An 18,376-nucleotide genomic window follows, 5' to 3' on the forward strand; every position below is an offset into this window, starting at 1 on the left:
TTTAAAAAAAAAAAAAAAAAAAAAAAAAAATAGAGTCCTAGGTAAGAAATCACTGAATCAAAAAGGGTGTGTGTGTATGTATTTCTAATTTTAAAAATATGCTCATCAGAGAAAACTTGGAAAATACAGAAAACCAGAGGGAAGATAAAAATCACTTATATTCCCAGCGTTAGAAATAAAATTGTAGAATTTTTTTCTCTGTACTGTGTTACATAATTGAGATTACACTGCACGTATAACTTTATATCTAGCTTCTTTATTCACTTAATGTAAATCGTAAATATTTCCATAAACATGATTTTAACAACTACATCAGGAACTATCCTGTCGGTATACTATAATTTACTTTGCAATTCTCTTGCTTTTATTTGAGCTGTCTGGTTTTAGTATCTATGTGGATTATTTCCCCAGAATAAATTCCTAGAATTGGGGTTACTGGGTAAAAGGGTTAAAGGGCATGGATTATTTTAAGGCTCTTGATATAAACGGCCAAATTGCTTTCTGAAAGGTATTAGTAACAGGGTTGCCTGTGGTGGAAGATGAATCTGGAAAAGTAGGTGGGTCAGACAATAAAGGGCTTTTTATGCTCTATTAATGTACATGGACTTTATCTTGTAGGTGCTTAGAAATTGTTAAAGGTTTTTAATTTGGGGAGTGATATGAGATTTTAAGAGTAGATGAGAGGGAATAGATGTGAAATAGACATTTAAGGAGGAATTGGTAGGGCTTAGAAACTGGGTGTGACTATGAAACAAAGATCAGTTAATCAACAACATCAAATCTGTTTCCTATTCATTGACATGCTAGCTAACCAGCCAGAGCGAACTAAGACAGTTTGTTAAATCAAGGAGAAATCTTTTATGTTTAGCTTATTGTTTGTTCAATATGCTCTTTTTCAGAGAAGAGTAGAATATTTTTTATTTTGTTGTCTTTGAAGTGAAAGACTAGATGTTAGTATATTTTTTCCGTTCAGGATAATTTGCATAAAATAAAATTCACCCTTTCTAGTGTAAGTTCTGCAACTTTTTGCAAATGTATACAGTTGTGTAACTACTACCACAATCAAAATATAGAATAGTTCCTTCACCCTAATAAAATTCTCACGTGTTAATCCCCCTCTCACCCCAACAACCACTGATCTGTATATTCCCTATAGTTTCACCTTTGCAACAATGTCGTATAAATTGAATGGTACAGTTATACACATTGAGTCTGGCTTCTGTTCAGTTAGCATAAGGCATTAGTGTTTCAGCAGTTTGTTCCTTTTTATTGCTGAGTAGTACTCCATTTTCCAGTGGAGGGTATATTTTAATTGTTTCCTGTTTTAGTGAAAGAAGAGGCAGAATATTGTAAAGATTTTCTTTCTTTTTCTAATATTGATAAATCCCTGAAACAGTCATTCTCTATATCTTGGATAAAACTACTAATAGATACATACATCTTATTATTTAGTAGTACATTTTACAGTTTTTCAACTGCAGGATCAAATGGCTATTTAATAAGGCTGTGGGTTGTAGAAATTTTGAAATGTGTCGATGTGTTTTATGGGATATAAGTACAGGGCCGGCCCGTGGCTTACTTGGGAGAGTGTGGTGCTGATAACACCAAGGCCCCGGGTTCGGATCCCATATAGGGATGGCTGGTTTGCTCACTGGCTGAGCGTGGTGCTGACAACACCAAGTCAAGGGTTAAGATCCCCTTACCGGTCATCTTTTAAAAAAATAAATAAATAGGGGCCGGCCCGGTGGCGCACTGGATCCCGCCCGAGGGTTCGGATCCCACATACAGACAGGTTCCCGCTCACTGGCTGAGCGAGGCGCGGGAGCAACACCAAGGGTTGCAATCCCGTTGCCGGTCCCCGGTCCGGTACGGGGGCAACACTGAGGGTTGCGATCCGTTGCCGGACACGGAAAAAGACAAAAGACAAAAAAATAAATAAATAAATAAATAAAAATAAAAAAATAAAAAGTACATATCCACAAGTTTTGAAACAGAAATACTATGTAGAGAACTTTTATTGATTGAGTAAGCAGCAGCTTCACAATTCTGGATAGATGGGGAAGTGTGTGTGTGTGTGTGTGTGTGTGTGTGTGTGTGTGTGTGTGTGTGTGTGTGTTGGGCAGGAGAACTGATAAGGACACTGAGATCTTGCTCTTAAGGAGCACAGTCTAGTAAGGGATTCAACTAGACAGTTAATCACAGTACTAAATAGTACGATAGAAATAATTGTGTTCTGTTAGTACATGAATGGATCATGTAACTTAGATTAGAGGTGGTCATTGGGGAGCTAAGTTGGAGTTGCCTTCCCAGAGGAGGTGATGTCTGAGCTGAACCCTGAAGGATTTGTGTAACCAAGTGAAGAGGAGGAAGGTAAAGCCCTGCAAGAGAACATGGTGCATTCAGGGAATCACAGAGAGTTGTACACAACCGGAATTCAAGGGTACATGTCCAGGAGTAGTGGGAGAGCAGGCTAGAGAGGTAGGGCTAAAAGGGCTTGGCACGGCATGCTAAGGAGTCTGGATTTTATCCTGAAGGAAACTGGAAACCATAGGGAAAAAAGAGTAATGTCATGGGACTATTTGCCATTGTGCTTACCATTCCTAGGTTGCTTTTCCCTCTCCCTTCCCATTTTTCTATCAAGTGTTTTTTGGGGGGTGGGGAGTGGGGAATATGTATTTCTTTGTCAGGCTTATAAAACTCCTTATTGTTTCTACCCTTCCTTTCTGACTTCCTGTCCCAGTTGGGGTGGGAAACCCATTTTAAAAACCTTGTTAGGATTGTCTATAAAATAAGATTGCATACAGTCTGAATGAGATTAGTTTTAGCAACTGGACTTTATTATATCTAATCAACTTTGGCTGTTGAGATTATTTTTCTGACTTGTGTTAAGGTTGGTTGGTTTGTTTGCCCTTTCCTCTTCTGTTTGGTGGGGAGGGGGGTTGTTCTTAGAGTATAGTTACTGAATTAATTTTTTCCCCACTAAGCAAGGTGTAACCATGAAATTGTTTTAGTGGAACTCTTTAAACATTGATACATAGCAAGTAGAATTGCTGTTTGGTGTACATAGGCTATCATCTCAAGGACATTGTCTATACTTTGCTATAAGGTGAATGAGGATTTCTACAATTGGAAATTTAACGCGATACACCTTGGTTTTCTGGAATGAACCAGTGTATTAAAGTAGAGAGTTAACTTGGAACATTTTCTGGATCACTGAATAGCGTATGTAGTGACTGTACAAATTAGAGAATGGTGCTCCAGCCAGATAATGCAGCCTCAAGAGACAAGCAGACGGCACTCCGCTAAATAGTTGCAGGCATATAACTTGGCCAGTGGAACGTGAAGTTGAATTCAGCTCCGTCTTGCCCCCATGGCCAGGCACTCTTAAGCAAAGCACAGTCTGTAAAACTACATGCAGCAGCTCTAGACATTTTGAATTTATCAAGAGATTGGGGATTTGCTGTGTGTTTACATGACTAACATATATTGGGAAGGGACAGACTTTAGGACAAAACCTTTCAGCTCACCCCATAGACCCCCACTTTCATCAGTGTAGATTTTGATTTATGACTGCAGGTGATAGTTGTGCCTGGGAGAACGGGAGGAGGTAGTGTAACTGAATCTTACAGCGTTAAGAGGACTGTTATATTTCCCTTTGCTGTTGCATGTCTTTTCTATTTAACCACTTAATATTCATGGGAAGAAAGAAGAGATATACATCGAATGTGAGGTTTGTTTTTTAATTTATAGTTCTGGTTATCAGAGAACAAATAGAAATTACTGTTTCAAATATCAGTTTTAGATTGTCTGGATTTCTTTATTCATATCATTTTGTTACCCAATGGCTTCAATAAAAGTTGGCCACATTAGTAACTAGAAAAAGTTGAAGAAGTTCTAACCAGATTTTCTGGTTAATAATAATGAGTCTTTGCTTACTGAATGATACCATTACCAGGTAGTGTAGGTGCTTTACATGTGTTTTCTTATCAGTACTCTTGAATTAGCAGTATCATAATTCACATTTTACAGATGATGAAATTGAGGCTTACAGAAGTTAGCTAACTTGCTCAAGTTATAAGATTTGAATAAGTCTGATTCAACTCTGTAGTATGCTTTCTCCTCTGGTTAAAAAGGTCTTCTAAGGTTAAATGTTCCAAATTCTGTTTATGAGAAGGAGAACACAGGCAGTTTTTTAAAAAATTTAGTATCTGGCTTTCTCAACTTATTTAAAAACCATATTCCCAGTTAACTGTAAAATTCATCTGGAATAGCCCAGTGTATAATATTACATAAAATGAAGTTGTCTTTATTGCTACTATATAAACCATATATTTTAAATTCATTATTTCAGTTCTTCTCCAATAGCCAGGGCTTTTTTCTCAAGGAATAAAAAAACTTTTGGTATGCCATCAGTAAGAATAAGTCTTTGCTCAAAGTCAGGCCTCTTGTATGAAACTTTATGACTGTTCTTCATTTTGGTTGTTTTCAACTCTTCCAAATTAACACTTTGAAAAAAAGTCTGTCTATCTGAATTTCTCACAAGATTGCCTCCTTGCCCCAAGAAGTAGTCGGCCGTAATTATTAAAGTAAACTAGAGTTGAAATCTTTGCCCTTGGAGGCATTATTCTGTCATTGCATTAGTACTCTTATAATAACTTAAGTTCCTGACAACATGAATCATCAGTAAAGCTAAATAATATATTGTTTTCCAAGGAACAAAACTAAATAATACATTTTATAAATTTGTTTACCCATAACATGCTATTTTAGTATTGAGAGTTAATTTTATGTTACTTTATGTTAAATTATTTAAAATTAAATTAAAAATGTAGTGCCTCAATTTATTAACCATATTTCAGATGCTCAGTAGCCACTAGTGGTAGTGGCTACCATATGAAAGGTCTTCAAAAAGTTTATGGAAAGATTCATATTATCTTTCAATTCCATTTTTCCACGAACTTTTTGAAGTACCCTGGTATTAGCGCAGGAAAGGAACATTTCCATTAGAAAGTTCTGTTGGACAGCATGGCTGTCTAGAACAGTGGGACTAAGCACCTAATAATTCATGGTCAGGGTGGTGGTGGGAAGAGTGTCTTAGCATTCATTTGTGTATGGTCACCTATTTTTCTCATTTCAGTATGGTGACCAGGCCAGAAAGATATGCTGTTTACCCTCTCCAGTGAATAAACTCCAGAATTCTCAGGGTGGGGTGGGGGTGAGGGTGAGGGTGAGGGCCAGAGTGAGAAGGGTGGCAGCGGCAGGGTGGGGTTCAGCAGAGGATCTAGGGGTCTGAGTGTTGCTCAGACTAATTTCACTCTTTCTTACTTATATGCACTTCCACATTTTTTTTTGGTGTTGTTCTCCTTGTCCTGGTGGGTTATGTTCTTTTTTCCCTTAATCCCCTTTTTATACCTCCAGTGGAGTTTTGGTAGGGAGGTCAATTAGATGTATGTATGCATTCAGCTCCCTATCGTAACACAGGACCTGTGAGGCCCTTACCCACTTATGTGTAGAAATGTGCCTGAAGCATTTGTCACTTTCATTTTACTTGTTTCAACATTATTGTTTAGAGGCATCAGTTGTAGTAGCCAGAAGCCCACATAGTTTGTTGTGAGGCATTGTTGTTTCTCGTAGCCCTTGTGCAAGGCATGGTATAAATAAAGGAGAACCATGAACCGTCCGACTCCTTAAAGTAGGAAAAAGTAGGTAGGTTGAGAAAGGAAGTAATGACTGTTTTCTGCCAGTTTGTAAATTTGGAATTGTACTTATCTGCTATGCAATATTCTGCTTTAAAATATTTCAGACTCTCTTAGCTCACAAAAATACTTTAAAAAAATTAATAATTTTCTTAGGTAGTTAAAATAGCTTTCATCCCTGTTTTCTCTAATGAGGATTGGGTTTAAATGTGTAGTTGGCATTAATTATGGAGACAAGGTCAGGTGTCCTACTTGAGTTTAGTAGTATAGAAGTAGACCACCATTTCTGATATTTTGGTTTAGGATGGATTGCTATAAGTCATCATTGCATTTAGTTTTTGGACTAGTTCAGTTTACAGATATCGAATCTGAAAAACTTGATGCTCAAGTTTCAAAGATTACCACTCTTATTCTAGAATTGAGGGAATTGGTGATTTAAATTGTGTTCTGTCATTTGCAGCTTTAAAATACCTAGTGTTCCATATTCTCTGTAGCATATTTCCCTCCCTGTGTGAGTAGTGACGTGATTTAAAGAAACATACACTGAGTGAATCTTGGATATGAAGGCAGTTCCTCACTGGGAAGGGTAGAGGAGTTGGAAGGACAGGGAGAGATTGACCAATAGATACAAAATTACAGCTAGATAGGAGGAGTAAATGCTAGTGTTCTATAGCACTGTAGGGTGACTATAGTTAACAATAACATTGCATAATTTCAAATAGCTAGAAGAGAGAATTCTGAATGTTCCCAAAACAAAGCAATGATAAATATTTGAAGTGATAGATGTGTTAATTACCCTGATTTGATCATTACACATTGTATTGTACATTTATCCAAATCTGTTATTGCACCCTGTAAATATGTGCAATTATTATGTATCAGTTAAACTTAAAAAAATAAAGGCAGTGCCTCAGATGTATTGATTTAATCTATGAATCAGTATTTTATAAAAACTCTGCCAGAGGAGACTGACACAGGTTTGAGATATATTATGCTGCGTGAACTAGTTTAAAAACTGGTAGTCAAGTAAGATTGATATGAGTTGAATGTTTGTCCTCTCAAAAGCTCATGTGGAAGATTGATCCCCAGTGTGGCAGTGTTGAAAGGTGGGGCCTTTAGGAGGTGATTGGGTCGTGAGGGCCCTGCTCTCATGAATGGATTAATTCATTAATGGATTAATGGGTTATCATGAGTGTGGAGTGTGGTTTTATAAGCAGAGCACATGAAAACACTCTGGCTATCCTCACCATATGACTGCCCGCATTGTCACGGGACTCTGTAGAGAGTTCCCACCAAGAAAAAGGCCCTCACCAGATGTGCCCCCTGGACCTTGGACTTCCCAGCCTCTAAAACTGTAAGAAGTAAATTTTATTTCTTTATGCATTACCCAGTTTCAAGCATTCTGTTATCAGTGACAGAAAACAGACTAATCGAGAGATAAAATGTAGTGAAGTATTTCTTTAACAGCAGCTATTTTGACATGAGGGTGGAGCTCTGAGAGCAGCTGTTATTCTCTAGTGGTCACTAGTACAGAACATGGAGAAACTGAAGTTGTGGATAACATATCTTTTTAAGGTAATCACAAAGCTCTTGTGATGGCAATCTATTTTTGCTCTCAAGAGTTTCCTTCCCGGGCCGGCCCGGTGGTGCACTGCTACAGTGCGCCACTTGGGAGTGCGGCGGCACTCCCACCGAGGGTTCAGATCCCACATACAGACTGGCCGCTCACTGGTTGAGCGAGGTGCAGGCGCAACACCGAGGGTTGCGATCCCGTTGCCGGTCACGAAAAAAGACAAAAAAAAAAAAAAAAGAGTTTCCTTCCCAACTGTGCAGCAAATTTTGGTGATATGTTCAGAGTATCCTTTAATGGTCTTTGTTTGAGCTATGTATTTGAATGTCAGTAACTTTTAAAAATAAATTTAAAATAACTGAATTTAATTTTGCTTTTTAAGATAAACTTTAGATTTCTTGACAGCTGAGCAGTTAATGTCTTAATAATCTAAAACTTTAGAGAAATAAAGAAAAATGAGACTGATGAGAGAGGATCTTTCTATTAAAAGTAAAAGCACAGTGTAAAGATAAAGAACAAAAGATTCTGTGTATCAGTGTTACAACTGATAACACTGATTTGTTTTTAGATTGACCATGATGTTGATTTGTAATAACAAGGCCACCATAACTGATCTAGCACACTCCCCTAAATTACAGTCGAAGGAACTAATTTAATTCAGGGATATTGAATGACTTGGCCAAGGTGACACAGCTAGTTAATAGAGGAGCTTGGATGGACTGTTGCTTTGATAATTTTGGTTCTTTAATTTCAAGTTTTCTTCCTGTGGCCTTCAAGATGTTAATAAACTGCAGTTACTTAAGGACTGTTTTATCTTCTTTCCATCCCACTCATCTTTAACCCGGATTTCCAATTCACTAACCGGATTAAAAAGTAAAAGAGCTAATACTGTTGAGAGAAGATATACTATACTGGCACTAGGAGAGTGGAGTTTAGAGGAAAGGAGGACCTTTGAGCATGTCGGGCCAGGCGTTAGGGGTAGTATTCCGTGCTTTCTCAGTCTGCCCTCATGGTTTTAGTTTTATTGTATAAAAATCGTTATCAAGAATCTAGGGACCAGTTGTTTAATCTTCATTTTTTCCATATTATTGCTATTTCAAGGATGTACAAGTTAAACATTCCTAATCCAAAAATTCAAAATCTGAATTGCTCCAAAACCTGAACTTTTTGAGTGCCGACATGCTCAAAGGAAATGTTCATGGAAGCATTTTGGGTTTTCAGATTAGGGATGCTTAACCAGTTAAGTATCTGCAAATATTCCAAAATCTGAAAAAATCCAAAATCATAAGCATTTCTGGTCTCAAGCATTTTGGATAAGTGTTACTCAGTCTGTACTAAGTAAGCCAAGATGTAACAAATTTAAGTATATTCATTGAATCTAATGTGCACTTTACCTGGTGGATTTTTTTTTTTAATTATTTTCACAGGCAAAATTTAGTATTATAATGTTACTAGGCATGAAGGAGCCATACTACTCTAAACAAAGCCTCTAAAGCCACCACAGTGGAAAGATCAGGGAAAGCGAGCACTTGGCCAGTGTTAATCAGCCTCCTGATCACCAGACTGACTCCTTCCTTTCCACCTTACCTCTCTCAGTCCAGTGATTGTCAAGTGTAATTGATTGTACTTATGCAGTGTTGGCATCCATCCCTTCCTCCTCAGTATTGCTACCACCTAGTGAAGGCCTTTATCACCTCTTTCCTTGCTTGCTGATCTGTCTTTGAGCTGGTCTCCCTGCTGCTGTTCTCTTCCTGTTCTTCTCTTATGCATGGCTTCATATATTTTCCAAAAGCACAACCCTGGTCATCTTACGTCTCTTTTTAAAAATATCCAGTGTCTTCAAACTCCTGAGCCTGCCTTTAGAGGTGTTTTCCACCAGAACCTAGTCCAAGTCTCCAATTTCCTTCTCCCTTATCCTCCTCTCATATTGTATTTGCTGGGTTCATCCTTTCAGTCTCCTTATTTTGGAGTGCTTTAAGTCAGCTTCTGTGCTACCTCATGAGAAACCTTCCTCGACTGCCTGCACCTCCCCTCTTCCCAGTTTAAGCTCTAGGTTCTTTAAACTCCCTTCCATTGAAGTTTATCAAGGAATAATGAATATTTTACCAAGTGTTAAAACTTTATGTGTACTGTCTTTATCTTCTCCATTAGTCAGACTTCCTTGTGGTCTGATTCATGTTTGATTCTTCAGGGGAACATAATAGTGAACAAGAAAGACAGTCTATCTTAAGGAACGTACAGTCCTTTAGGAACTTATAGCCTTCTTAGGGAGACTGACATTAATTAAATAATCTTAAAGGTGTAGAGCATTGAAACTGTGGTAGGTGCTGTGGGGTAGAGATACATGATCTCATGGGAGCATGGGATAGTGGTTTTGACAACTTTTCTGCAGTGAGAATTGACCTGAGATCTGAAGAGCGGATTAGGCAAAGAAGGGTTGGGAAGTGCTATCCAGGCAGAGGGTACAGTATGAGCAAAAGTCCTGTGATGGGAGGGAGCACGGCAAATACAAATGACTGAAAGAAGTCCAAGGAAGTGAGATTGTAGAGAGTGTGTGCTATAAGATAAGGCTAGAGAGGTGGATAGGACCAGATCATGCATGTTAAGAAATTATTGCTGTTTTTATCCTCAAATCAATGGAAAGCCATTGAAGTGTTTTAAGTATGGCAACTGAATTTGTGTTTCATACCTCTGGCTACAATGTAGAGAATGAATTGCAGGCCAGAGGGGATCAGCAAAGGGCATGGGCAGTCTTGTCGTGTTAGAATAACTGTGGTAACAAATTAAACCCCAAATCTCTGTGGCTTCCACATAGTAAAGATTTGTCTTTGTCATGCGGAGTCCAGTGGGGTTGGATAACCCTCTTCCCTCATGAAGTATGTCAGGAGGCCATCCTGACAGGGGAAGACAGAGCTTAAGATTGCCCTCAGTTTTAAATTTAATTTAATTTTTTATATTTTTATATCATTTTATTGTAGTATGATTGACATATTAAAAAGCTGTACATATTTAATATATTTAAAGATCACTTTTAAAGGGCCAGCACAGTAAGTGGTTTTATATATATATCACTGTGCCCACCTTGGCTGCACAGAACTCAGTTTATAAGGCCCCAACTGAACTTGCAAGGAAGGCTGGGGAATGTAGTCTTCCTGTTTGCCCAGGAAGAGAAAACAGTTACACATATCCTAATCTCCCTCCTCGGCAACCACTTGGGAGGTTATTGTAACAGTTCAGGTAAAGGCAGTGGGAGCTTGGGCTGGGAGGGTCTCAGAGAAAGATGGAAATCTAGAGATCTAAGTAATGTGAGGGAAAAGGAGTTGAGAATGTCTTTTAGGTTTGGGGCTTATGTGACTAGAAGGATGGTGATAAGGTACTGAGAAAGGAAGACTGCTTAGAAGGGCATCAGCCTGTTTTTGATTTTGGACGTAGTGAGTATCAGATGCCTTTGAGGTATCCGCTTGGAGATGTTAGGTAGGAAACTGGATGTAAAGGTTGGGAGCTCAGAAAAGCAGAAGTCTGAACAACATGTGAGTCATTTGGATTCGATGACTGAAAGCTTGAGCTTGGATAAAATCTCCTAGGGAGAATGCAGTCCTTCATTCCTTCCACCTGCACTGCCATCAGCATCTGCTTTCTGCCACACTGCCCTACCATCACCCGTCTGACCTCAGCTGAACCTTTAGGGGTCCTCAGAGCCCTTTTTCTTGTCCTTAGGTGATTCCCTTTGGAACTCCCATAATCGCTTTTCTAAACCTTTACCAAGTACTCCCCCAGAGAAATAGAGCCTTTCAGGCACGATTTTTGGCTGTGTGTCTTCCCTCTCCCTCTACACTGTCATCCTCCTCTCTTCCCCATTTTAGAGAAAAAATATGTATATTTTTGTAAGACTAACGCCCATCTCTGCCCTGGATCTCATCAGTCTCTTAGGATCTCTGACTTTGTTAATTATGTGAGTAGTTGAGAGTATCTTCTGGAGCCAAATTGCCTGAATCCAAATTTGTTTTACTATCATTTTGTGTGTGACCCTGGGCAAATTACTTAATTTTTCTGTTCCTCAGTTTCCCCACCTGTAAGATGCAAATAATGATAGTACCTATTTCATAGAATTGTGATTTAGAAGTGTCTGGCAAGAGTAAGTACTCAGTATTAGTTAGGTTGTTTTGTTTGTTTTAATGTTTGGGCTTCTCTTGTTTCTTCAAGCTGTTAAACTTCTAGTATGGTCACGTCTCCCCAGTCATAAGACAACCTTTACGAAGTTAGCATTCAATCTCTTTTCCCGTCACCATTAGCCATCCTGTGTTTTCTTTCTTTACCTCTTCAATTACCTGTAGGTAATCACCTCATTAGCCTGGACTTCTGTCCCTTTCCTCCAATCTACTAAAATGCTCAGAGGCCTAATTACCAGTCCCAGTGGTCTGTTTTCAGTCATTCTCAAATTCTGTAGTTTTTGGTATTCATGACCTCCCTCCTCAAAATACTCTCCCTTGCAAATAGCTAGAAGAGACGAATTTAAATGTTTTCATCACAAACAATAAATTTTTGTGGTGACGAATATGCTAATTATCCTGATTCAATCACTGCACATTGTATACATATATTGACATTTAACTGTACCCCATAAATACGTACAATGATTATGTTTCAATAAAAAAAAAATACTCTCCCTTGGATTCTAGGATGCTGTATTTTTTCCCTTCTTTCTCTTCTTAACTTTCTGATCATTTCTTCTTAGTCTCCTTGATTGGTTTCTCTTTCACTGCTTAATGTTGGTGCCCCGATGATATGGGCTAACCCAAAATATGTGTTAGGTTCAGCCTTCCTACGAGATCCGTGCTTTATGTTTCTGTTGCTGACTGGTCATCTTCACCCAGATGTCTCACACAGTCATCAGAGTTAATGTGCTGTACTAGCCCATCTTCCACCTTCTGTTCATACATCACAGTCTTGTCACCAGTGTTTGATGCCACTCCTTCATGTCTCACTCAGCTATATTGGTTTGACTTTGACATGTCCTTGGATTTGTTTTTTGTTTTCAGCCTCACTGCTGTAGTTGAGTTTTCTCCTCTGGATATTTGTAATTGTCTCAAAATTGGTCTTTCTGCTTCTAGTTTCTGTGCCAGTGTCTCCTTTATAGTCTTCAGTGTTAATTTCCTTAAGCACACGTGTCTAATGGTATTCCCCTTATCAGAAATCTCATTTTTGATAGGAAGAAGCCCAAACTCCGTATTGAGACTTTTATGGTACCTGTAAATCCAGATTTGGCTGAGATTTAGCTACATGATGATTGCATAATACATACTTACTTTCTGTTTTCAGTTACTCGTATATGATTAATTTGATTTAATTTCCAAATTGGAATTTAGAGTGTAGTTTAAGATGTTTAGATGTTGACAGATATATTCAAATATTAGATGGTTGAATATAAGTCTTCAAATGTTGCCTTCACGTTTTTAAAAATTGGTTGTTGGATCAAATGTGACTTACAGATCAGTATTTTAGACTAGAGGAATTGGGTCTGTTTCTAGTTCTTCATTAATTTTTGTTACTTTGAACATTTTATTCATCTCTGTTGAAAAATAAAGATTTTTAACTTAAAATAGATAAATTGTAAAGATCAGAAAAATACTACTACTAAAGACTAATACTACCAGGGTAAAAGGTTTAAGAAAAGTGCTTTCTAAAAGTGAGAATGTAATAAGATTGTGTAGTTTCTGAGTTTTCTAGTCTTAATTTTCTGTATCTGCCACTTCATTAATTTAGAGTGAAATGTTCATTTACAAACAAAATGTGGATTAGATTAGATGGAGTCAAAGTACAATTGACCCTTGAACAACATGAGTTTGAACTGCACGAGTCCACTTATACAGTATTTACTGAAAAAAATCCATGTGTAGTACTGTAAAATGTATTTTCACTTCCTTATGATTTTCTTAATAGCATTTTCTTTTCTCTAGCTTTATTGTAAGAATACAGTACGTAACATACATAATGTACAAAATATATGTAAATTAACTTATCGGTAAGGCTTCAGGTGGACAGTAGCCTATTAGTAGTTAAATTTTGGGGTAGTCAGAACCTTATATGTAGATTTTCGATTGCATGGGGGTTGGTGCCCCAACCCCTGCTTTGTTCAAGGGTCAACTGTATATTATATTTAGAGTTCTTTTAATGAATGAGATGATTAAATGGCCTAGTTACCTTAATATTAAGTAAATGCTAGGATCTTTCCATATTTTTACCCCCAGAATTCTTAATACATTTTTAAGTAATAGCTTTATTAAGATATAATTCACATACCATAAAGTATAATTCAGTGGTTTTTCAGTACATTTATAGAGAATGTATATCCGTCATCCCTGTAAGTTCCAGAACATTTCTATCATCCCAGAAAGAAACCCCATACCCATTGGCAGTCACTTCCCATTTCCCTTTCTCTCAGTCCCTGGAAACCACTAATCTACTGTCTGTCTGTGGCTTTGCCTTCTTTAGACATTTTATAAATATACTTATTTAACATGAGGCCTTTTCTGTCTTTTTTTCTTGCACTTAGCATCATGTTTGTCAAGGATCATCTGTGTTGTAGCATGTATCAGTACCTCATTTTTTATGGCCAAATAATATTCCATTGTATGGATATACCACATTTTAAAAATCTGTTCATCACTTGATGGAAATTAGGGTTGTTTCACTTTTGGTCTGTTATAAATAATGCTGCTGTGAACATTTGCGTATAAGTGTTTGGATGGAAGTGTTTTCATTTGCGTATATACCTAGGAGTAGAATTACTAGGTCATATGTTAACTCCACGTTTAATTTTTTGAGGAGCTGCTGAACTGTCAGGGTGGCTGTGTCATTTTAGTTTTACAGTAGTGTGTGGGCATTCTCATTCTCCACAGCCCCGCCAACATTTGCCTTTATTCATCTTTTTAATTTTAGTCATCCTAGTGGGTGTGAAGTGGTATCTCATTGTGGTTTTGATTTGCATTGAATTGAGAATTTTTTCCATGTGCTTATTGGCTATTTGTATATCGTCTCAGGGAAAATGTTTATTCAAATCCTTTGACCGTTTTTTAATTGGATTATATGTCTTTTTAATTGAGTGGTAAGGTTCTTTATGTATTCTGAATGCAAGTACTTTATATGACTTGTAAATATTTTCTCCCATTCTGTAGGTTACCTTTTCATCTTACATGTTTTTATTTCTTAAATTACTAAACATTAATTTTTGGTATCATTAATTTTTTACATTGTTTAGTGTTTAAATTCCATGAAGTTTATAATTCTTGCTTTAGAAAAGCTAACGTGCAAACCAAAGTAGTTAGTAAAGCATAAAAAATTATGAATATAGTAAAGTTAATGTAAATAGCACATTCCTTAAAGGAGATGAGAAGATTAAAAACTGGTTTAAGATCTTTTGCCATCAAAATCTTGTTCATCTGTCCTTCATCCCAGAATAACAAGTATAACATGGTCAAAGGTTATTTTTCTTGTCAGTATAATTCCCAAATAAGCTATTCTCTCTGTTATAGCAGTAAACATTTTCTCATTTATTCTAGTCTTAATTTAAAACTTAGAGATTTTATAAGTGAATTTTTTTTTTTTTTTTTTTTTTTTTTAAGATGACCAGTAAGGGGACCTTAACCCTTGACTTGGTGTTGTCAGCACCATGCTCCCCTAAGTGAGCTAACCAGCCATCCCTATATAGGGATCCGAACCCGTGGCCTTGGTGTTATCAGCACCACACTCTCCCAAGTGAGCCACGGGCCAGCCCTTGTAAGTGAAATTTTAATGGCAAGTGACTAATATGTTACTGAATATTGATGACATAATTTTGAAGTGTGAGTAGAACAAAGATCTTTTAATAATTCTTCTTTTATTAGAGAAAGAGATACTGTAGGAGTAGAATTTTCCTAGCCCAGAAGCTCTGTACCTCAGGTATTAATATACAAACTGTGGAGATGATCTACCTATGCCCACCAAGGCTGTAAGCAACCTGTATAAGGAGAAAATAATCCAGTACTTTAAGAAGCACTTTTTTCTAGGTTTTAGGGTAAGAGAGGCTGCCATAGCTGAATCTTCCCTTACTCTCTTCTAATAGTGATGTATGGTTTATATATATAAAATCTTTTTTTAAGTTTATTTACTAATATTTTTTACATTCTAAAATGTTGCAGAGCAATTGAGGGGGAGGGGGAGAGGGGAAAGGGGAAGGAAATAGGGTAGGAGAAGGAGGAAGGTGGGGAAATGGTTGAGGCCCATGGCACCCACCTCATTTCTGCAGGGGAGACCAGCGGGCTTCCAGCTCCATTGTTGCTGGGCTGGCTGCCAATGTCAGGGGTGTTGCTGAAGCCCTTGGCCCTTCACCACCCCAGCTCGGCAGCCCGGGGCACTTCCTGCAGTGGCTTGGTGGCCATCACTGGGCTGGTTGCAGATGTTTGGGGGCACGGCTCAGGCCCCCAGCCCTCCCCTCTCCGTGGCATGGAAGCACAGGGAGCTTTTAGTCCTTGTAGGTTTTATAGGTGTTCTTTGGTGATGTGAGACCTTTACTAGTTAATATCAAACTTTTTCTCTGGTCTGTGGGTATTTTGTTTTTTCTTTCACTTCAGTGTTAGATTATTTGCTGTTCCCACCATTTAAACTCTGCGCTGAAAGTAATTTGTTGTCCTTTGCTTACATCTAAAATGGGGGAACTTCCTGTGGAGACCAGTACCTGAGCCCTGTGGTTGAGCTACATTGCTGCTTTGCTGCTGATTCTCTGGGGAAGCTTTTTGTGCAGCTCAGGTTTTAATGGTTGACCTTGTACGCACTTCCGGGTCTTGTGAGGTCTGGTGCACCTGGGTTGCGTGGAGACGCTGGTCAGGGCCTGAGACTTTTCAGCAAACTGCACCCCCTGTAGTTCTATACTCCTGACCAGTCTCCACTGAGTGGTTGTGTGCTGATTGGAAGGCAGATCAACTTTCCGTACTGTGCCCTGGTGTTCTCCCAGTGGGCCCATCACCCCCACCACCCGCACTCCAAACACTTCCCATGGGACGGGCTGTGTGCCGGTCCCTTGCAATGACTCACTGGACTCTGAGTGGCTCCTTTTTTCAGTTTTTGTGGCTCCTTGTGCCTGTGTGGGCCCATGGGAACCCTGTTAGTAGTCTTGCTGGCCTGGGGGTCACCAAGGCCCTCTTCTCCTCTGCAGCCTCCAAGCAACTTCATCTGAAGGGCACAGCTGTGGCTTTTGCCAGCTCTTGTTTTGTGTGCTCATCAGGACCAGGCTTGGGAGTGATCCTTTCTTTCTCTCATTGTGGCTTCTCCAGCCTTCACAGACTCCGTATGTCTCTCCTCTTCCCCTGAGCTCTAGTGGCCCCAGCTCGGCTGTCATTGCTTTTTTAATAGTTGTAAATTGGTTGATTTATGGGAAAGAGTCATGCTGGAGACCATCTATTCTGCCATCTTGACCGGAACCTATATGAAATCTTTTTTAAAAGTTTGATGTCTGGAACTGATAGTGATTACAGCTCAGATTTTCTAGTTTTCTTATTGGATGATAAATATACCTTGAAAAATTTAAGTGCATGCCAATATATAATCAAAAGTTAGTATTTTATTATTTGGCATGATAAAAAATTATAAGCCTCTTATTTCTTTTCTCATTTTAGGCCTCAGGAGTGCAAGTTGCTGATGAAGTATGTCGCATTTTTTATGATATGAAAGTTCGGAAATGCTCCACACCAGAAGAAATTAAGAAAAGAAAGAAGGCTGTCATTTTTTGTCTCAGTGCAGACAAAAAGTGCATCATTGTAGAAGAAGGCAAAGAGATCTTGGTTGGAGATATTGGTGTAACCATAACTGATCCTTTCAAGCATTTTGTGGGAATGCTTCCTGAAAAAGATTGTCGCTATGCTTTATATGATGCAAGCTTTGAAACCAAGGAATCCAGAAAAGAAGAGTTGATGTTTTTTTTGTGGTAAGCATGTCGAAGATATTGAGCCTCTGTAAAACTCGGAGTTAATCTTTTGTCAGCACTTGGAGAACCACTTCCAGAACCAAAGTAATTTTGATTCTGGGGAACAAAAAGCTATTTGCAGTTATCATTTAATTTTTGTTTACAGGGTTTCATAGGGTCCTAGCTGGATTGATTATTGTGGGACCAAAACTAAATATTGACCATTTTTTGTCTACTTAAAAGAATGTGACTTTCAGTAATTAATTTGTTTTTTTGGTTGGGGAAGGCTAAGAGACAGGTTTCTATGCATCCTCTGAACTTACTGCTTATAAGCTAAAATGTCTTACTTCTGCTAAAATTTCCTATTTATAAGCTAAAACCCTACTTCTCCAATACGCCATGCCGGAAACCAGCCTCCCACTCTTTTGCACATACATCCGTTACTTGTGCCTTTGTGGTTTGCTACTTTTGAAGAGGTTGGTACCATTCCCTCTCCACTATAATTTTCTCTGCGTTCACGCTGTCCAGGAGAGTAGCCATTAGCCACATGTGGCTATTTAAATTTAAATTAGGGTCCATCCCATGGCTCACTCAGGAGAGTGCGGTGCTGATAATACCAAGGCCACGGGTTCGGATCCTATATAGGGATGGCCGGTTCACTCACTGGCTGAGCATGGTGCTCACAACACCAAGCCAAGGGTTGAGATCCCCTCACTGGTCATCTTTATGTAGGATTTTTTTAATTTAAAAAATAATAATAAATAAATTTAAATTAGTTAAAATTGAAAATTCCCTTTCTTAGTTGAATGAATTACCACATTTCAAATGCTCAGTAGCCACATGTGATTAGTGGCTACTGTATTGGGTAGCACAGATATAGAATATTTCCATCATTGCTATCGTTACAGAAAGCACTATTGGTTAGTGTTGCTCTAGATAGTGAAAAAGTGCAGAAAGTGATTTACATGGCCATTTTCTTGAAATGCTGTTTAAATTAGTTATTCTGGTCTTTTCAAGTAAGTCAGTATTTGAGATTAAGCTTTAGATAAAAGTCACACCTATTATACTACATTCCTTGGTATGGTCAGGTAGCCACATACTGAGAATATTCTCTAGCTTCCAGGGGGAAGGGGAAATGGTAACACTCTCTGATTGGGGGGGGGGGGGGGGGGG

General features: G+C 38.4%; 1 protein-coding gene across 2 annotated transcripts in view; it reads left to right on the top strand.

The window, feature by feature from the left end:
- The first annotated feature begins 16,921 nt into the window (after positions 1-16,921).
- Positions 16,922-18,376, top strand: part of DSTN (destrin (actin depolymerizing factor)) — a 7,731-nt gene continuing 6,276 nt past the window's right edge. For both annotated transcript variants that reach the window (XR_551671.1, XM_008588497.1), the window contains exon 1: positions 16,922-17,224. Coding sequence is in view for 1 of the 2 variants with exons in the window: in XM_008588497.1 (XP_008586719.1) it covers positions 16,965-17,224 (260 nt within the window). In the remaining variant the exon portion in view is untranslated. The remainder of the gene's footprint in view (positions 17,225-18,376) is intronic.

Source organism: Galeopterus variegatus, unplaced genomic scaffold (genome assembly GCF_000696425.1).
Source record: "Galeopterus variegatus unplaced genomic scaffold, G_variegatus-3.0.2 Scaffold129, whole genome shotgun sequence".
NCBI lineage: Eukaryota > Metazoa > Chordata > Mammalia > Dermoptera > Cynocephalidae > Galeopterus > Galeopterus variegatus.